Source organism: Heteronotia binoei, chromosome 18 (assembly GCF_032191835.1).
Source record: "Heteronotia binoei isolate CCM8104 ecotype False Entrance Well chromosome 18, APGP_CSIRO_Hbin_v1, whole genome shotgun sequence".
Lineage (NCBI taxonomy): Eukaryota > Metazoa > Chordata > Lepidosauria > Squamata > Gekkonidae > Heteronotia > Heteronotia binoei.
The window spans coordinates 40,270,802-40,292,688 of record NC_083240.1 but is presented as its reverse complement, the minus strand read 5'-3'; the positions used below and the strand labels follow the sequence as shown (position 1 = coordinate 40,292,688).

Here is a 21,887-nt window from a genome sequence, read left to right as displayed (position 1 = left end):
TGGGGGGGGCGGGACAGTGGCAGGGCTTCCAGCCCCACTGGTGGACCTCTTGATGGCACTTGGGGTTTTAAGGCTTAAAAGATGCTTCCTCTCATGCCACAGTTCCAATCAGGCCCCACCCCCTGAACCTGGCGAGTAGAAAACAACAACAGACATACTATGGAGATGGTACGAGATGGTTGGGAGGACGTCACTTGCTGGCTGTTTGTGGATAAGGGAATCCTGTCGGTTACACACAGGGGGGACACCCAGATTCAAACCGTTAAATGAAAATCAGCCTCTGCTTGCTTTGTTCTGCTTCGTTAAAACAGAGGGAAGGACAAAGCTATGCAGAGCACACAGTGCCCAAAGGCCTGAGCAATTTGGGGATCAGAGATAACCAGGAACTGCCCCAATTTTTAACCACTGGGAGGGGTCATAGCTCAGTGGTAGAGCCACTGCTTGCCATGCAGGAAGTCCCAGGTTCAATCCTCAGCACCTCTGGCCCCAGGCAGAGAGTTCCAACAATACCCTGTGGCTAATAGCCACTGATGGACCTCTCTGCTCCACATGTTTATCCAATCCCCTCTTGAAGCCGTCTATGCTTGCAGCTGCCGCCACCTCCTGTGGCAGTGAATTCCACATAATCACCCTTTGGGTGACGAAGGACTTCCTTTTATCCGTTCTAACCTGACTGCTCAGCCATTTCATTGAATGTCCACGAGTTCTCGTATTGTGAGAAGGGGAGAAGAGGACTTCTTTCTCTACTTTCTCTATGCTGTGCACAATCTTGTAAACCTCTCATCCTCTAAAAGGCCTCTCTGCCTGGGAACCTGGATAGCTGCTGACAGTCCAGGCAATCAATGCTTGATGGATTCAGTACAAGGCAGCTTCATGCATTCATTTCCCAGCTTATCTTCACAGCCTTCAGGATAGGAAACTGGAATCAAACCCAAAACTTCCCTAGACAGGCCTGCTCTCAGAAATGGATGCCCAGTCTCCTTGAGTTCTATGCATGACGCTCCTGTAACTACATCTGCATAGTTGCAGGAGCCAAGACTATACACAATCTGATAATACCACTGCCAGCGCAATACATGCAGCACATGGTCGATGAAACGTGGGCCATGACTTCACTTGGGGGGTGTCACGCCCCTGGTGGCCCCACCGTGGCTGCTGCTCTGGGTGTGCCCTACTCTGCCGTGGGCCCATCCAGGCGTCCCGGAGGTCTCAGAATTGGGAGGGCAGAGCTGGGTTGCTTCACTCCTTTTACTCTTGCCCCTCCCCGGCTGTGCTTGGGCTCCACTCCCTCTCTCTCTGTTGCCCTTGCGCTGAATCAGCCTGCTTCCTCCTCGACCCTTCAGCCTTTGGCCTTTTATCCTTCCCCTGGCCCTCTCCCCGCCTCCCAGGTCCCACCCCCCGCTGACTCCACCCTCACTCATAAGTGAGGACGCTGAGGTGGGGTTTCCAGCAGCGTGCCCTTCTTGGGTCTGCTGAGGTTGCTGGGGTGCCACTGTGGCTTGAGGGTTCGGCCTTCCCCGCTCTCTCTGCTGCAACCGCGGCTCCGCCAGTTTCCCTGGGCCCGGGGGCGGGCACATCTGCTCTTCGGACTAGTGGGTGCCTCAGCCGTCGGGACCTCGCCTGGAGGCTGGTGAGGTATGTCTGGGCCCCAGGGGGTGCGGGGGGGGGGGGGCTCCCGGTGGAGTCCCGTCTCAGCCAGGACGGGACAGGGGGATTTATAACAGGGAGCTACAAATCTAGAACAAAGGATGCAATCTTATGCCTCCTCAAACAGCTCATTCAGGCTGGGGAGCTCATTAAAAGAACAGGTTCAAACCAAGTATTTTTACCGGTGCTGGAACCGAAAAAGCAGCACAATGGCATCCAACCACCTTAGCCTACCCAAGAGCTGAATTCCCATCAAGCAAAATTTGCCCCGACTCAGAAGGCGGCAGCAGAGCTCCTGGCATCCTGCTTAGCAATCAGCTGCATTTTGTGCCGATACAAAAAACCCAACGAAGCCAAGCCCACAACCTTCTTGAGAACTAGCCCCAAGATCACGCACGCTCGCTTACATGGCCTTGCTAAAACAGGGTTGGAGGCTTACAACGTCCACCGAACTCTGTTGGGATGTGGGGTGTGAGGATGGTTCAAATGCTAAGAGGGCGGCCTTGTAACCCAAAACTCACCCACGTAATGCTTTACAGAAGAGGTCCCTGCCCCGGTAGTTCGAAAACAACAGTTTTAGAACGGTGCAGGGGTGGGGGGGGCAGCAAAGGGAGAAGCCAGAGTCTCAAAAGACTTCTACCAAGAGTGCCTATATTAAAAGAAATCTAACCTTCTTACGTAAGCACCTGCTCACAGCACAGTTACATAGACGAAAACCAAAGAACGGGTAAGGTAAGATTTATCTGTTGCTTCGAAACAGGATTACGTCCCCAAGACCCAGATCGCAAAGGAGCAAAGGCTTCCTGGGTATGATGTCACTTCACCCAGGGCTGTGCTCTAGGGTCACTTCAAGCAGGGCAACTGGGGTTCACCACAGAGGGGCATGGATCTGGGGTTCTTTTCAGCCTCCTACCCAGTAGACAGCTGCATCTCTCCTAGGAGTCTTAAGAAAACTCAGGAGAGGTTATGCAGAAGCACACTCCGGTATGCACATCCTATACTTTCTAAAGCAGACGCTTGGATACGCTTAACGGTCTTAGTAATCCAGGTTGCCCTTCCCAAAAGGAGATCACGAGGGGGCACGCAGGGCTTCATTTCCTCCACGGTAGCTTCGCAACAGTCCCGTGAGGCAATTATTCTGAGAAGCCGTGACTAGACTCAGCTTTCCCGCTTTGTGTCGCCAGGAGAAAAGCGTCAGGAGAAAGCCTTCTGCAGAAGGGCCACCCCCTGCCATTCAAAGAGACAGGCAGCCCTCTCCCCTGGACTGGGCTCGAGGGAACCTGTCCCCACGTGTCAGTCACAAAATGGCCACCTTCCTTTAGAGGCTACACAGCACCGATTGGCTGCCTGTTTAACAGACAGCTTCGTCTCCTTTCTGAGTAGATTTAAAAATATTTAGGAGCAGTGCAAAACAAAAACAGGAACAAAAAACTGCAACCCCCAACCTATCCATGCAAAGTACCAAAGCAGCAAGATGCAGCCTATGGACGGAACATGTTTAAAAAAGAGTTCATGATGGAACAAAACCTCTCACCTGCCGGTTTGGTGTAGCGGTTAAGTACATGGACTCTTAACTGGGAGAACCGGGTTTGATTCCCCACTCCTCCACTTGCAGCTGCTGGAATGGCCTTGGGCCAGCTAGAGCTCTCACAGGAGTTGTCCTTGAAAGGGCAGCTGCTGTAAGAGCTCTCTCAGCCCCACCCACCTCACAGGGTGTCTGTTGTGGGGGGAGGGAAGGTAAAGGGGATTATAAGCTGCTCTGAGACTCTGAGATTCAGAGTGTAGGGCAGGGTATAAATCCAATATCATCATTTCCTTCATCTTCTCTTGCGCACAGACATGTGTGGCTTTATCCGCACCAGCAGGGCTTTCCAAGAACCCCATTATTTTTTACGCTGTACAGCCTCCAGACTGCCCGGTAGGTATTTAAAACACTTTCTCCACCTCTTTGAAAAAAACCAAACATGTAGAACTGGATGCTGTTTTCTCCAGTTAGCGGCAAGTTTTATAAAGCCTCCCAGTGTATAAGTCTGGGCAGCTGGTTCAGCTGACCAAAAGAGGGCCAGCAAGTGAAAGAAGACTACTTTCCAAATGGATTCCAAGCTTCCTGTTCTGAATTTCTCCTCCCCTGCTGAGGCTACAGAGTGCTAATGGAAGCAGATGCTTATGGGAGCATTTTTAGATACACGGGCGAGAACATTGAGAGCCAACAGCTCCAAAAGGCTCCAACTACCTATACACTCAGCACTCCACATCAGCATCTTTGCATGATAAACTGGCTCGAATAGCCCTACAACAACAGCACTATCGATACTTTCAGGAATCGCTTCCAGACAAACCCACAGGCTGCAAGTCTGAGGGCCGACACGGGGAGACTGGCAGCCAGGCACCTGGGCCACATCTGACCCACCCAGCTGCCATCCAAGAGCCAAGAGAGAGAGCCCTGGCTGTGTTCAAATGCGATTTGCTGTACCCCATGGGGACGGACGAGGGAAATAATGGCGGGGGACTGGGGGCTACCCACACTGAGAAACATTCAGTCCACCCAAAGGGTCCCTTGGGCTTCCAGCTCTTGCTTCTCGTTCCCCCCCGCCTTCAACTTTACCTGGGATGACCAGGTAAGGTAGTCACTTTAAACCGGTTTACTTAAGAGACATTCACAACGCAACAACAACAAAAAAGTGTCTTCCTGGAATGTTTTCTGTGGGCAAACCTGGCGACATTGAAGGGATGAGGTTTTGCGACACACACAGTTAAGTTATGCCTACCGTTTCTAAGAGGTACCCTGTCTGCAGGTCTCTTCCTAGACGTATCTATTAGGTCAGCGGCTAGCGGCTAACTGAGCTATTTACAACAAAAAAGAGAAAAGAAATGTAAACTATTCCATTAAAATTTTAAAATAAATATAGCTGTATGCCATCTCTATACCGTGTTATGACTTAAGAATGAGGTAATAAAAAATCCCAGCTATTGATGCCTGCTGCCATGGGGTGAATGTGTCGCTGGAGAACTCGGATCAAAGGACCAGCCTTTGCGGCTTGCTCCTGTCCGCGTCTTTTCTTCGGAGGAACCGTCCTCGCTACTCCTTTATGCTGGGTAGTTGTGCAAAAAGTTCTTCAGCTTTGTGGGGTAATCTGTCATGACTCCGGTGGCGCCCAAGTCAAACGCTCGCTTGTATTCGTGCTCTTCATTTAGTACCCAGATGTACACCTGAAGGGAAGGACAGCGAGGAAGGTTTCAAAAATCAGCAATCCAAGCAGGGTTTTTTCTCAAGGCCCTTGCCTTAGGCCTAACATCTTAGACCTAATCCTTGCCTTAAGTCTAATCACCAAATCTGCTTACATTAATTTCTTATTGTCTGTGCTGTTTTCCTTTATGCCGGTGAAATTTCAACCATAGGGCAGGCACCACACCTTTTAGCTTGTATTATCTGTACAATGGATGTACCGATACATAAACACACAAGTATATGCATACATACAGAGATGTAGAGTACACAAAGAATGGGAGAAGACAATGGAAAAATCCCTCCGTTTTCCTTCTCCTTTTACTTTGGTGCCCAGTACTCTACTGGATGATCACCGCCTTCAACATTCTGTCGCTCTTTGAGCATCATCCGTCCTTGGGCTGGGTTTTTTTTTGGGGGGGGGGGAAGGATCTTTTTAAATTTAGAAAGCATTATTTGCATGCCAAGGGAGACCCCCCCAAAAAAACATACAGAATCTTCTCTCCTATGGGCAGCTTAATTTCACTGCCCAGACAGACACTTGAAAACAAAGCCCAAAAGTTAAGAAATCTCTCCCCACGTCTATATGCACACATCAACTGCAAACAGCACTTTGGTTTTTTAGTGCTTCCAGACATCTCCTGCCTCTCCTGAGCCCTTTGGAACATGCACAGAACCTGAGGGAAGTGGAAAGATTGTTTCCCCCCTCCAACATTAATTCCAGAGTCCCCCGTTTGGCACATTACATTTCGCAGGTGATGACAGAAAAGGCCAGTAGAAAAGGGCTGGGAGCAGAGGCACTAATGCAATGCCAAGGTCTTTTTACAATTCACTCTAATCCAGCGGCTGGAGCAAAACAACATTAAGTCCTCTGGTAATGATGTTCTGACTTGATATCTGCTCAGCATTTAGACAGCAATCTATAATACATTTCCCAAGCCCTCTTGGCTCTCCTTAGCCACCTTTATTTTGTTTTGCTGGATTTCACATTTGTTTCAATGCCTTTGGTGCATGCCCAGAGCTGGGGGGGGGGGGTTTCTGGTTAATCACAGATACCTAGGACAAGGGTGTCCTGTTTTTCAATAAACATGATTTATTCCTCATTGCCTGACCTCTGTCCGAGGTGGCACTCTGGCCATAAGACGATCGCCACTCACATTTTCTGCATTAAAAAAAAAGCTTTTCCCCAACAACCAAGATGCCTAGAAACTATATTTTCAGAAGAAGGTGCTATATGGGGCACACAGCTTCACCCAGCTACTATAATGTAATGGGGTTAAGAGCATGATCTGTAAATTCAAATATCTTGGCCACAAATTTGCTACTGCTTGGCATTAGTTAACCTGCTTCTTCACCTACGGTCTCAGTTTTGCTTCTGTGACAAGATGCTAATATTGGCTTATATCCGCTGTAAGGTGACGAGCCAAATAAATAATGGATGCAAAGTTCTTTGAGCATTACTAATAGTCATTTTTAGAGACAAGAACAGAAGACAATGCAAATGCAGAACCTCATATAATTTAATGAACTCTTAACCACGGCATACCTGAATGCCTCGAGCAGCGAGGTGGTCAAATAATGCTTTCCTCATTAGCAACCTAAAACAACAGGGAGAGTGTTAAGATCGCAGGTGTGTTTTGAGGTCTTCAATGCTCAACATTTAGATCAGCCTTGCTCTGAGGAAAGAGGTGAAGGAAGAAAAGGAGCTTTACGCGAGCTGAACTGGGAAACTGAACACAGTCACCATTTGTCACGCCCCTTGCATTGTTTCTTGGAACAGCAGAGTGTGGTCAGAAGAACATGGACGTTTCATTTGTTAACCGAATGTTTACTTCCAAAGAATAATTAACACGGGGAATTCACAGTCTCAGGAAGTGATGGCGGCTACAAGTACGGACTGCTTCAAGAGGGGACTGGATAAAAATTTGGTGCAGAGCTGGGGTGGAAACTAGTCAAAGGATCAAAATTACTGATTTTACTGACCAAAAATAAATAAATAAATAAAGGCCAAAAACTCATAAATTGTTGAACTTCATTTGAAATAATTATTATTATCTACCATCCCCATAGCCAACCAGCACACACCTTTTTACTGAAATATTTTAAAAATCAAGATAGGACAATGTTTTCATTATTCAATGGAATTTAAGGCAAAAAAAAAAGGTCTGAGGAGGAGGAAGAAGAGGGATGAGGAGGAGATTGACTTTATATCCTGCCCATCACTATCTGAAGGAGTCTCAGTGGCTTACAATCTCCTTTGCTTCCCCTCCCCTACCTGTGAGGTAGGTAGGGGTAGGTAGAGCTGAGAGAGTTCTAACAGAAGAATAGCTTTGCAAGAACTTGTGACTGACCAAGGTCACATCAGCATGTGGAGGAGTCGGGAATCAAACCCGGTTCTCCCAGCTAAGAGTCCACACACTTAACCACTACACCAAACTGAGGATAATAAAACAGCAAAACATTAAAATCATACGTAAAATAATCATTATGAGAACAAAACAATTACTTGTCTTTAGTTTTACTTTATCTTTGTTTTTTTTGCTGAAAAAAGTTATTAATGAACTCTTGTTTCTCAACCGTTTTCTGCACTGCATCCACAAGCATTTTTCCTAGTCCTCCTCTTCCCCACAAAATGCAGTAATGAAAGCAGACCCCCCCCCAAAAAAAATTGCATTCACAAAAAGAAAGAAACACTGCCCCAGTTTTAAAAAACTGAAAATGACTGACCAATATGAAAAAACTTGTTACTGAATTTGACCATTTTCTGGTGGCTAGTAGCCACAATTTATAGATGGAACACTGTGTAAGGAGCAGTAGAAAGCAGCAATAGAAAACAAGTGCTTGCTCTTTTCTACTGTAATGGCCAAATTCAGATGCATTAAGTGTTATACTATGTATGCAGATTTATAACAAGAAGGGCATGGGTTGGGAGACAGGACACTATTAGGCGATGTCAGAATCTGTTCTCTTTAGGCACAGCCAGAAGGGGCAGTCATACGACAATAGTAAAAGGGTTTAAGAAACAACTGCAAATGCTCATACTGGAATAAACGCTGTTACTCTTTAAAGGGCCCCTGCACTTCTGTTTGGTCAAGGAACAAGAAAATCTTACGTGTCAGTAAGCCAAATGGTAAACCGTTGACTTCTTGAGATCTTCTCTGGTTCTTTGAGCCTAAGATGGGGGGTGGGCAGAAAAGAGAACATAGGTCACACTCCCATTACATGCTATCCCTGACAACATGCAGGAAAATGAAGATGCACAAAAATAATCTGCAAGCAGCGGAGGCAGCAATCTCAGCTTGAGGACCACTTAGGTCTCAAAAGATCACCAGCACTATGGACCTGGCACAGAAAACCAGCCCCTAAATGGCTGGGAGTCTCAGTCTTCTACAAAGAAGCCTGAAAGTCACACCAACCCAACCAAAGGCACAAGAGCAGACACCAAAATACACACAATTTTGTTCTAAACCATTTCAAAATTAAATACAGGAGCATTTGGTGACACTTGGTTAAACTTGGGAGACAGAAAATGCAATTTAGAAACGATGCAAGATAGATGGGAACCATTCTTAGTTAGTCCTTGTTTATCGACAGGGCTGCATGCACTGGGAGTGAGCAGGATGCGACGTTCAACTTCCTGAGTGTCAAGCATGCTATTTCTGAGTACTGATTCTATCCATGCCTTTCTTTTCTTCCCCCCTTCTCTCCTCCCCCCCCCCCCCGTGAATGCATAATAAAACCAGCTAATTCTAGGATGTTTAGTGTAACCTTGTATTAACGGTGTAAAATGCCTCTCCCCCAGATTCACACAGCCGTGCCTTATCAGCTAGCAGAGAATGTGTGAGAAATGGAGATGTTAACATTCCTTGGCCATAAAAGAGATACTAGAGAGTAGCCTTTGAACCTTCAACCCAATTTGCATCTTTATGTTGTTCTTTTGAAGTTATCTGTAACCCTTCCATTTGAAGTCCGTCTATAAGATACTATTCAATACTATGTAAGCCATTACTTCCAAGGAACCCGTCCTTGGAGCAAGTCATAGAGTTTTCAATAAAACAAGTCTTTGATTAAATAACAAAAGCTTGATTACTGTGAAATATCGATGCTTGACACCTAGGTTCTTAGCTTCTCTTTAACACAAAACAAGGAAACAAGATTGAAGTCTTGCTCAAAAACAGAAATATCAGAAGAGCTGATAAAGGAGATTTTTTGCGGGCTGTAGTTTTCAGTGCCCCCCCAACCACAAGCTATGTAAAGAGACACCCCTGCAGTATTACACAAAACACAGGGAAGTATGGCATTTGGCAATATGCTTAATTATCACAAAATTTACACAGAATTCAACTTTTTAAAAGCAGCATTTTGGAATGGCTGGCTGCACCGTTCCAGAGTTTGCATTAAAAATTAGCTTCCCCTGACGAAGGAGTCCTCCCCCACTTTTCCTCTACTCTTACACATCTCTTCTAGGGCACAGTCATACTTTCCCCCACCCCCAGATGACTTTTCCCCTGGACCAGACACGTGGGAGGAATACTTTCTGTGATAAATCAAATTGGACACAAAGGATTTGCAATGCCGTATTATGACGCATTTGGATTGCCACAAGCAACTCGCTAAGGCTTTTGTCACTGAACTTCCATCTGTGTTTTACTGCCTTCAACTGATCTTGAAAGCTACTGCTGTTCTCCTCTTTGCTACTCTGAACCTTTGGTTAGGACAATCAAGTTACCCCTTGGTGACGTGCCTGCCTCCCTCCCTTCTCCTTCTTCCTTGAAGGTACCTTACTCTGTGTCTGTGTACTCAAGGGCTAAAAGATGCCCCATAACATGGGTCTCAGTTTCAGTAACAACCCCATGAGACAGGATGATGGGAAATTACTCCAAACGTGTGGTAAAGGTTCCGCTTATTTGAGGTGGTCAAGATATAGCTATATTCTTCACTGGACAGAGACTTATCTGTTTGATAAGCGCTGAAGAGTCTAAAAGCCTAATATAATTACATTACTCTCCTCATTTCTAGAATCAAACGCATCGAAAGCTGTTAAATATTTAACAAGGGCATTATTCTACCAACTTCTAGGATCAAAGGCATCTAGGCACGTTAAATATTTAACGTGCATTATGCTAAGGCAAACAGTCCCTAGAAAGGGCAAACCCTGCTCAGAGAACCTTCCAAGCACTGATTGCGTGGGCCCATATGACAATGATCCTACACAGCCCTCAGTGCTGCAACAGAACATCTACACAGCAGTTTCCCCAGTACTTTCCTTGCCTTAAACACCTTGTGGCCCCATGCCCCCCACCATACCACTAGAGGCTTAAGCGGCGTAAAAAGACAAAAGATCATAATTGTCAGATTGCAGTAATATTGCTGTCATAATCTACTGGTGTGGTTTAGTTTCTCTGAAATGAAATGTCAGCCTTTATGTTTTAAAGAGGTCTCTAGCCCTCTTCGAGATGGGGGGGTACACCCCTTTTATGGCCCTTCCTTGATCAGTTCCGCAGGGCCTGCAAGACCTTCCCAGTGGTCATCTCTTTTGCCCCTTCCTTGATCAGAATATCCCAGTAGTCATCTCTTTTGCCTCGATCAGTTCCGCAGGGCCTGCAAGACCACCCTCTTCAAGCGGGCGTTCATGGACTGCTGAATTATAGTTTGTAATAAAGGTAAACGCCAAAACGGTTCGGTTCAGGGACCTTGTCACTATGTTAACTGACAGGGATAGCGTCAAAAAACAACAATGCTACTGTCAGATTTAGTAATGTTTTTAATTAAGTATAAACAGGTTGCTTACCTGTAACTGATGATCTTCGAGTGGTCATCTGTGCAGTCACACACATGGGGTCTTGCCGCAGGCAACGGATCCATACCTCGGAGCTCCAATAGCTCGCCTATAGCGTCTTTTGGCGCGCTTTCCTCCCGCCCTGGGGAGCAGGCAGCGACTGCGCATGCCTGGAGCGGGGGGAGAGCGCCCATTCCACTCAGTTTCTTCCAGCCGCCGTTGGCACTGACACTATACAAGGTTAAGCAACAATTACAAGAGGCCAGCAGCGGGGAAGGCTGGGTGGGCGTGTGTGACTGCACAGATGACCACTCGAAGATCATCAGTTACAGGTAAGCAACCTGTTTATCTTCTTCGTGGTCTCTGTGCAGTCCCACACATGGGTGACTAGCCAGCTAAATGTCCTGGAGGAGGGTGCTGGTAAAAGAAGAAAGTTAGTCACGTAACCCAATCACATCATATTATGCAACATAGAGATGGAAGCGGATGCACTCACCCCTGACTTCAGTGGAAGATGGATCTGAGGACCGCTTGACCGAAGGAGGCGTCACGTCTCGCACGAACGTCTAAAGCATAATGGGAGACGAACGTGGATGGTGAGGACCACGATGCAGCCGCACAAATGTCCTCTAGGGAGACGCCTTGCAGGAAAGCCGAAGACGTCGAGACCGCTCTAGTAGAGTGGGCCTTAAGACCTTCGGGCAGAGGCTGTTTAGCCAGTTCGTAACACAACCTGATGGCACTAACTACCCATTTGGATAGAATCTGGGTAGAGATTTTGTGTCCTCTGTGAGGATTTCCGTAGGCCACAAATAGATTAGGGTCCTTACGGAAAGGTTGTGTACGATCAAGGTAGAAAGATAAAGCCCTTCTAACGTCCAGAGAATGCAGGGCTCGTTGACCCTGGTCGGATGGGTTGGAGAAAAACGTTGGTAGAGAAGTTGAAGTCGATAAGTGGAACTGGGAGACAACCTTAGGAAGGACGCAGGGTCCGGTCGCAGAACAACTTTGTCCTTGTGGAAAATGGTGTAGGGAGGATCGTAGCGGAAGGCGCATAAGTCACTTGCCCGTTTGCCTGAGGTAAGGGCTACCAGCAATGCTGTCTTCCAGGAAAGAAGGTTAAGGTCTATGGTAGCCATAGGTTCAAAGGGAACTTTCATCAAGCAGGAAAGGAGTAGTGACAAACTCCAAGTTGGGACGAAGGGCTTAACAGGTGGATTGAGGTGCAACATGCCCTTAAGAAAGGACTTAGACAAGGGATGGGAGAACACCGTTTTGCCATCAACAGGGTTATGGAACGCAGAAACCGCAGATAAGTGAACTTTTAAGGAGGAATAGCAGAGTCCTGATTTCTGTAGAGAAAGTAGATAATCAAGGATCAGGTTAAGGGGTGCTGATTCTGGCTGCAGATGATTAGATGTCGCGAATGAGCAGAAGCGCTTCCATTTGCGTTGGTACGAAAGTCTAGTGGAAGGCTTCCTTGCGTTGAGGATGATGTTGGCTACCTCTGTGGAGAGGCAGGTGGATGAATCCTCCAGGCTGCCAAGGCCAGAACCCGAGGGTTGTGATGTAGAACCTGACCACTGGCCTGGGATAAAAGGTTGCCCGCAGGAGGAAGATGGCGGTAAGTGTGGCGGGACATTTGAAGAAGCCTCGTGAACCACGGTTGCCGAGGCCACCATGGAGCAATGAGGATGCAGTCCGTGCCATCTCGTGCTATCTTTACCAACACCCGTGTCAGAAGGGGGGTTGGTGGGAAGAAGTAGTGAAGAGGACCTGTCCAGCTGTGTAGGAAGGCGTCGTTGCCTCTCCTGGAATAAAATCGAGGACATTTGGCATTGTCCCTGGAAGCAAAGACGTCCACCTTGGGTGTTCCGAAGCATCGGAAGATACGATGAAGGTAGGTCGGATTGATGGACCATTCGTGGTCGTCTATGCGAACCCTGCTGAGGGAGTCGGCCAGAGCATTCTCCACACCCGGGAGGTGAATGGCAGTCATGTAGATGTTGTGCTTGACACACCATTCCCAGAACAGTATGGCTATACGGCACAGGCGGAGGGATCTGGTGCCTCCCTGCTTGTTTATGTAGTAAACTGTTGCCATATTGTCCGTGGAGATCTGAACGTGCCGACCCCTTATCAGTGGGAGGAACGATTGAAGGGCCCTGTGCACAGCAATCAGTTCTAAGCAGTTTATGTGCATACATCGGCCCTCTCGGAGGGAGTCCAAAGTCCCCTGACGGTTTTGTCCTCTAAGTGGGCTCTCCAACCCCACTTGGAGGCGTCTGTTGTCACTATGGCCATCGGAGGAGTCGGCAGGAACAGCTTGCCTGCGAGGAGATTGTTGGGTACAGTCCACCACGTGAGAGATAGAAGCGCTCTCAGCGGAACAGTAAGCAAAACACTCTGTGGTTGTGTCTGGGGGTGGTAGGCTCGTACAAACCAGAGCTGTAGTTGTCGCATCCGTAGCCTGGCAAAGTAAATGACAGATGTTGTGGCGGCCATAAGGCCCAGCAAGCGTTGGATTGTGAATGCAGACTGACGAGGCTGTTGTTGAACTGTCTTGGCCAGGGAAATGATAGTTAGTGCCCGATCCTCGGGGAGGAAAGCACGATGGAGGGAGGTGCGCAGAAGGGCCCCTATGAACTTCAGGTCCTGGGTAGGTGTGAGGTGTGATTTTGACGCGTTGACGCGAAGGCCCAGGGATCTCAGGAGGGTGAGAGCTGTGTTGAGGTTGTGCTGCAGTTGTTGTTGTGTCGGAGCAATAAAAAGCCAGTCGTCGATGTATGGAAAGACTGGGATGTTCCGAATGCGAAGTGCAGCTGCTACCACTGCCATGCACTTGGTGAAAACGCGGGGCGCAGTGGAGAGGCCGAATGGTAGAGACACATATTGGAAGTGGTCCTGGCCCATGGCGAAGCGCAGATACCTCCGATGTTGAGATCGGATGGTCACGTGGAAGTAAGCGTCTTGAAGATCTAGAGAAGCCATCCAGGAATTCCTGGGGATAAGGGGCAAGATGGACTGCAGGGAGATCATTCTGAACTTCCTGTATTCGATGTGCTTGTTGAGCTTCCTCAGATCTAGAATGGGACGCTTGCCTCCATCCCTCTTGGGGACCAGAAAGTATCTCGAGTAGAAGCCTGTCCCTCGATGTTGAGGAGGAACGGGTTCTATAGCGTTTTTCTGGAACAAGTCCAGGATCTCCTGATGGAGGAGTGAAGACGGGGGGGGGGGGGTAGCAATGAAGTAGTGGTGACGAGGTGGAGAAATGAACTCAATTGCGTAACCTAGGCGCACGATGGTCAGCACCCAGGAGTCGGTTGTGATCGAATTCCAAGTGGGAAGGAAAGGTGAGAGACGTGTGCGGAGAGCAGATGGGGTTTGAGGAAAGTCAAAGAGACTGCTTGGAAGGCAGGGAGGACTTCTTGAGTTGTTGTGACCGAGGTTTTTGTTGAAACTGAGGCTTCTGCTGCACACTCTTCCTTTTCCAGAAGTCATTTCGCTTGGGTGACCGTTGACGCTTCTGGAATGATGGTCTCCAGGATCTTGCACGGTTGAACTGTTGGGAGAACGGTTGGGAAACTCCCAAGCGTTTCGCACGCTTGCGTCCATCATCTACTGAGGTAAGAACCTCGTCGGTAGAAGCATGAAAGAGGCCCAGACCATCAAAAGGGAGGTCTTCAATCTTTTGCTTAATGTCCGGTTGTAAGTTGGTGGACCTTAGTCAGGCGTGGAGACGCAGGGCAACGGATGACGCAAAAACCCTGGATGAGCAGGAAACAGCGTGGCATATGGTGTTTATCTGTTGTTTGGATACTCTAGACAGTTCGGATACCAAGCTAGAGGCCGTCCTCTGGGAAGGTTCGGGAAGGGCCGGGATGAGAGGCGTAAATTGGTTAGCCAAGTTGAAGATGTAGGCCGAAAAGTAGGCTAGATAGTTATTTAGCTTGGAATTTGTGGAAGCGAGGTTGAACATTTTCCTAGCCAAAGTGTCCAACTTCCTGCCCTCTCGGTCTGGAGGTGTCGGATGTCTGGAGGGCTTAGCCTTAGTGGCTGAATGCACTATGATAGAATTAGGTGCTGGATGGGAAGCAAGGAATTTGGCCTCAGGAGCGTGGACTCTGTATAGAGAATCAAAATGTTTAGAGGTGGGTGGGACTGAAGCAGGCTTGTCCCAGGTCTCACGGAGGCCCTCGAGGTGCACAGGTAGCATTGGGAGTAGTGATCCCGGCGGGAAGTCCGCTTGCACCAAGTCATGCACAATGTCAGACACCTTTGGTGAGTCCGACGGAAGAGTAATATTTAAGGCCTCGGCCATGGTGGTGATCAGATGGAGATAGGCTTTGGACGCGTCCGATGGAGAAAGACGGGGCTGTGGCGCCGAGTCAGAGACTACCGAGTCGGGGTGATCCTCAGAGTCTGATGATGCTGACGAGTCACCTTCGGAGTGGAAGTCCTCACCCGAAGGCGGATGTGGAGGCGGGATCGGGTCCGAAACGCCGGTCTTAGGCTTTGTGCTCTGACCACGCTGGTCTGTAGGATCGGAGACCGGGGGGGCAGTCGAAGCCGAGGCTGATGGAGTGCGTGGTCTAGCAATATCACGATGATAATGGTCCCGGGCCCGAAGGGGCTCCACATAGGAGTGGTATTCATGCTCCCGAACCCGACGGTGGTCACGGAGTCGAGGAGAGTCGCGAGAATAATCAAGTTCTCGGGTCCGATTCTGATCACGGGGCCGAGGATAATCCCGATCACGAGGTCGTGGGGAATCTCGAAGCCGATCGCGATCACGGGGTCGTGGAGAATCTCGAAACTGATCACGTCCACGGGGTCCAGGGGAGTCCTCGTACCGGATCCGAGGCGAGAGAACCTCACGGCCGAAGAATTGCGCTGAGTAAGGGGAGTAACGTGATCCCTCTACAGATGGAGAGCGAGAGGAGTGGTGGTACGTCCGGCGTCTAGGCGAAGGAGACCGAGAGTAAAGGCGGTCGCGCCTTGCAGAGGCATAGTAGTCCTGATAGTAAGTCGAGGAGCCGGAATCGCGGCGCCCACGTGGGGATCTGGAGCGACCTCGGGAAGTCGGCGACCGGGATCGGATTCGATGGTGAGCAGGCGAACGAGAACGAGCTCGATTAGCGGGAGCCTGAGTTGCAGAGTCCTTTTACAGGGGAGAAATCCCGATATCTCGGAAAGATCCGATCCGAAGTGGTGGTTTAAGGTAAGCTTGAGTCGAGTCGGTAGTCGGGTCGGGCTCTAGAAAGTCCGAGGGGACCACGCTATGCACCGAAGGTGAACGGGATTGAATTGGTATGACCTCCACTGCTGTGGATGAGTGAGGCGTCAGTTGCGGCATTTCAGTGATGACGTCCGACGGGGCCGACAGTTCAGGCGGAAGTGCTGGCTGCACTGGGGGCGTGGGATCCATGAATGTCGAAGTAGGTGCCCGAGGCTTCTTAAGAACCAGATGTGAGTGGTGGAGTTTTCTCGAAGCCGAATCAGCCGATTCGGAATGACGAGGTTTTTTGGGCGCCGAATCCGTGGATTCAAGATGGCGCGATTTCTTCGAAGCCTTATGGCCGGTATCGGCGTGCTTCGAGGGTTTCTTTACGGACTTGTGCTTCTGCTTAGAGAGAGGCGCGTCCGTAGAGGCCGAATCTCCCGTTCGCTGTTGGGGAGGCGGCGAGCCCGACGCGGGCATAGCCCTCAGGGACAATTCAATTAGGAAACTCCGGAGCCTGGCTGCACGGTTCTTACGGGCCTGCTTGCCGAAGTTCGCACAGTGAGGGCAGGAATCGACTCTGTGAGCTTCCCCCAGGCAGAATAGGCAGTGGCTGCGGCCGTCCGAGGTGGGGATCTTGGTCCCACAGCGCGTGCACTTTTTAAACGTAACTTTCCCTTCCATGCGCTCCGGACAAGGGAGGGGGGGAAGGGAGAAGAGGGGAAAGATAGCGCAGAGACGGGCCTCTTTTTTTTTTATATATATTTTTCGGGACGAAAATAGGAAATATAAGAAGGAGAGAATACAATACCAAGACGAAGATGAGAAGAAGGAGAAACGCAAAGGATGAGGTATGAGGTAACTGACGAGCTAAGGAGGAACGCAGTGAGGAGGGTGTTGTCCGGGCGGCGGTAGGGAAGAAACTGAGTGGAATGGGCGCTCTCCCCCCGCTCCAGGCATGCGCAGTCGCTGCCTGCTCCCCAGGGCGGGAGGAAAGCGCGCCAAAAGACGCTATAGGCGAGCTATTGGAGCTCCGAGGTATGGATCCGTTGCCTGCGGCAAGACCCCATGTGTGTGACTGCACAGAGACCACGAAGAAGATCGACTGGTTTTTAAATAATGTTAATCTAATGTTTTTATCTACTGTATTGTTTGCTTATGGATGTTGTTAGCCGCCCTGAGCCTGCTTTGGCGGGGGAGGGCGGGATATAAATACAATTTTATTATTATTTTATTATTCCTGCAAAGTGTGTAAACAATTATCTCTATCCTGCCTATCTGTCTCCATAAGGGAAACTCATCTCCTCTTATCTTGTTTCATTTCCCAGGAAAGAATATGTTCCCTGAGATCAGGGCTCTCCTGACCGTTAAATCAACGTATTTTGCTGTTCACTACCATAAAGCACCTATATATGTCCAGAAGAAAAACGGCTAAAAATTTACTTCTTTTTAAAAAACAAACAAACTGAGATTTCAGAGAATTTGGTAGATCGGGCCAACTGACTTACAGTGTTATCAGGGCTTTTTTTTTAGCATGAAGGCACAGGAATACAATTCTGGCTGGCTTGGCATTAGGGGGTGTGGCCTAATATGCAATTGAGTTCATGCAGGACTTTTTCTACAAACCCCCCTGTGTGAAACAGTGGTGATGTCAGAGGGTGTGGCCAAATATGCAAATGAGTTCCTGCTGGGTTTTTTTTAAAAAAGAAATAAAAGCCCTTAGTGCTATAATGATAAACTAATCTAGACATTTTTGATTATTAAAAAAGCCAGAAAGAATGCTCTCCAGTGGCAGTGGTGGTGGGGATAGTGGCTGCAAGGAGCAGAGTGAAGGAAAACAGTGCTGAAGCAGGCAGGTCCTTGGATAATGGGCATATTCCCATTCAGAGTCCTTGGGAACATATATAAACTGTGCTATTGCAAAAAAGTTACAAGAAAAGCAGATTTAGGAAAGAGCAAACTGAAGACAGATAAAGGACAACTGGAGCATGAATAGACCACAGTGTCACACAGATGCTAAAAAACAAACACTGCAGTTGATAGATACCAAAAGCAGAGAAAGAAGTCAATTGGTTGCAGCCATAGACTCTGCAGACCTCTGGGAAACTTTTGTTTCCAGATTGCCAAGCCATTGTCATTGTTCCAGGTAGAGAAGCAAAGCGAGCTACTTACTTGAGGATGATTGAAGGCATTGGAATCTCCAAGAAGTCCTCCGGAATGGGAAAGAAAGGCAGGAGCCCAGTATAGAACAGGCCCAGAAGCAGCAGGACACGACGCAAGCAAAAGAGGATAGGAATGTGGCCATTCTGATGAGAGAGGCAGACAGACAGACAGAGGTAAATCAAACTGTGAAAAACAGGAAGGTTAATTCATGGTTAAGGTCAGTTCCAGCAGCGGCATGAGGGAAAGGGGCTGAGTGGTTAATAGCTGTAATATGGTGGAATGTCTTTTCAAATACCTTCCCAGGTTAACCTATAACAGGGGTGGCCACCTGTGGCTCTTTCACACATATTGTGTGGCTCTCGAAGCTCCCACCCCCTCATTGGCCAGCTTGGAGAAGGCATTTGTCCTTTAAATCACTTCTAGCTGGCGGCTTGGACAATGTGCATTTAAAGTTAAGGTTGCTTTTTTTCCACCTCTCCTCCATCTATTTGCCTTCCTTCCTTGTGGCTCTCAAACAACTGATGTTTATTCTATGTGGCTCTTAGGTTAAGCAAGTTTGGCCACCCCTGACCTATAACCTTTACCAGATGGACAAGAACTGACATGAGAGTCAAGCAAAGCAAGATGTAGGGATGTAAACAGTAGACAATATTCTGTTCCATGTTTTACTACTGTAGGAGACTATATGGAGTTGCTATATGCCAGGGGTGGGGAAGCTCCGTCCCGAGGGCCATATACGGCCCTCGAGATCACTTGATGTGGCCCTCAGGGGCCTGCTGGGCTAAACTGAGCCATGTGACAGCCTTCCTGGGACCTGGCTGGCCAGCGAGGATTGTGGGGCCCAGCCACACTGTGCAACAGCCTCCCCAGGGCCCAGATGTACTGTGCGGCAACCTCCCTAGGGCCTGGCTGGCCAGCCAGAATTGCTACAGGGCCTGGAAAAGTTACTGTCACAGTTCAGGTAAGTTTCCTCTTCATTTCTTTATTTTGCTTTCTTTACATTTCTTCCCCCCATTTCTTTGTTTCCCTTTATTCCCATTTCATTGTTTTCCTTTCTTCCCCACATTTCTTTATTTCTCTTTCTTCTCCCCTTTATTCCCTTACTTTCCATTTCTTCCCCCATTTCTTTATTTCCTCTTTTTTCCATTTCTTTCCCCCTTTGTTTACCTTTATTACCCTTTCTTCCCTCCATTTCATTTCCCTGTCTTCCCACTTCTTTCTTTCCCTTTCTACCCTCTTTCTCCCTTCCTTTCTCTCTTTCTCTGTGGAGCCTGTGTGGTGGGCATTGTGAAAGACTGCTGCTGGGGTATGTGGGTGCCTTTAAAGATCTGTTGGGAGCAGTTGCAGTTTCCACATGAAGGGACGGAGGGGTGGGCAGGGATGGGAGTTGGGAGCCAGCTACCACCAGTTCAATTTGCACTTAATTATCCCAGATGGTGTGGCCTAATATGCTAATAAGCGTGTGACCTAATATGCTAATATTAGGGGATGTGGTCTAATATGCTACTGAGTTCCTGCTGGGCTTTTTCTACAAAAAAGCCCTGGACCTATGCATTTCCCTAGGGCAGAAGGCTGTGTGTGTATGTATGTATGTGTGCCAGATTAGGCTCTCCTCACATACTTCAAATAGAAAAACAGTTATCTGCATTAATTTTGCAGGTTTGAATCATTCTTCCTCGGCAGAGCACTGTTTTTTAAGCTGATAATTTTATATGGCCCGCGAATGATGTTATAAATATTCATATGGCCCTTGGCAGAAAAAAGGTTCCCCACCCCTGCGGTATGCCATCAGACCAGTCAGTTGACTGATAAGAGCTATTTGCTATCTCAGGCGGCTAAAGATCTTTCCCAGCACCTGTCACCTCAACTTTTAAACTAGATATGCCGAGGACATACCTGGTACCTTCAGCAAGCAAAAGGCATGCTCACCCACTGAGCTACAGCCCCTTCTGCAGCTGGGAAGCAGGATGAAACTTCTGGAGCAAAGCAGCCCCAGACACTTACCTCTTTGTGACACTTGTCCACAATCTCATGACTGACGTTCCCCCACACGGTCAAATGTTCTCTTTGGTACTGCCTCACCAACTCAGACACCTGCAATCGGTATAAAAACCACAGGTCTCTTACAGATATTCTTCAATGGCTTCAGCCATTAAGGAGATTTTATATTTATATTATTAAGTGACAAATTATTCTTCTGGAGTAGATGTCAAGGCATTCACGAGGCGTAAAGCAAGATCATCACTACAAACGTTCTTCTTTTTAGGGAGGTAAATAATACAGTGTATTGGTCTCATGCTTAGTCCCCAGTAAAGCAAATTCAGACAAGCTTAACTCTCTCTCTCTCTCTCTCTCTCTCTCTCTCTCTCTCTCTCTCTCTCTCTCTCTCTCTCTCTATATATATATATATATATATATATATATATATATATATATATATATATATATATATATATATATATATATATATATATATATATATAATTTCAAACTTTATGCTACTCTTTTGCAATTATCTGTGCTGATATTATTTATTTAGAAAATTTGTTGGCCACCTCTCTTGATCTGCTCATTGCAGCTCACAATTAAAACAGTAAAAACAATGTTATCAATAAGACTAAAAATAACATAAATATTATGGTTTCCTTAGAAGATAAGAGTGTTTTCTGGATTTCCTTCAAAGAAATGTGAGGTTGGGAGAAGAAAGCACTCACCACGGAGCAATGTATACTGCCACTTTAATACCAATTTCAGTTCTATACAGAAGCTACGACTTTTAGAGCTCATCTTTCAAAGCTGTCTCACTGAGAATGCATTTTTAAATTGTTTATTGAAGACACTGGATTTATATTCCACCCTCCACTCAAGAGTCTCAGAGCGGCGCATAATCTCCTTTATCTCCCTCCCCCACAACAGACACCCTGTGAGGTGGGTTGGGCTGAGGGGGCTCTCACAGCAGCTGCCCTATCAAGGACAACTCTTACGAGAGCTACAGCTGACCCAAGACCATTCCAGCAGGTGCAAGTGGAGGAGTGGGGAAATCAAACCTGGTTCTCCCAGATGAGAGTTCACACATTTAACCACTACACCAAACTGGTTTATGAAATGCTTTGTAAGTGTTAGAACAGATTTTAAATCAGTGTTACTATTTAACAATTAATTACTGGTCCCTGCTTTCAACAATGAATCAGTTAGCGTATAAACAGCATGCTGAAATGCTAACAGTATATATAGTCACAGGATATGCCTACACTATAAACACAAAAACCATTTAAAGGCCATGGACTCTGCCCACTAATGCCAGTGATGGGAACAGTGGTCTCTGCAAGTGGCTAGGAAACCCCCCCACCACCACCACATTCTATAACTGTGCACAACTACAGTTGCCATAATAATAGATATCCATGGCTCTGCAACCAAACAAAAGGGAAACAATGGCAATGGTGCAATGTGAGGCCTGCTGCCCAAGTAGGCGGAGCTACTCTTACCAGGTCACACTAGATTCCTGTTGCTGTACAAAGGAAGAAGAAGATGAAAAAGATATTGGATTTATATCCTGCCCTCCACTCCGAAGAGTATCAGAGCGGCTCACAATCTCCTTTCCCTTCCTCCCCCACAAGAGACACCCTGTGAGGTGGGTGGGGCTGAAGAGGGCTCTCACAGCAGCTGCCCTTTCAAGGACAACCTCTGCCAGGGCTATGGCTGACCCAAGGCCATTCCAGCAGGTGCAAGCGGAGGAGTGGGGAATCAAACCCGGTTCTCCCAGATAAGAGTCCGCACACTTAACCACTACACCAAACTGGCAAGGTGGGGCTTTTCAGCTATTTCTGAGTCAGTGGGGTATAGCACTG

General features: G+C 47.8%; 1 protein-coding gene across 1 annotated transcript in view; it reads right to left on the bottom strand.

The window, feature by feature from the left end:
• Nucleotides 1-4,520: 4,520 nt before the first annotated feature.
• The window catches only part of GDPD1 (glycerophosphodiester phosphodiesterase domain containing 1), a 48,297-nt gene continuing 30,930 nt past the window's right edge, over nt 4,521-21,887 (bottom strand). The window contains exons 6-10 of the mRNA XM_060258827.1: nt 20,041-20,130; nt 18,046-18,179; nt 7,986-8,045; nt 6,420-6,471; nt 4,521-4,857 (exon numbers count right to left, since the gene is read on the bottom strand). Of these exons, the coding sequence (XP_060114810.1) occupies nt 4,735-4,857; nt 6,420-6,471; nt 7,986-8,045; nt 18,046-18,179; nt 20,041-20,130 (459 nt within the window). The 3' untranslated portion in view covers nt 4,521-4,734. The remainder of the gene's footprint in view (nt 4,858-6,419; nt 6,472-7,985; nt 8,046-18,045; nt 18,180-20,040; nt 20,131-21,887) is intronic.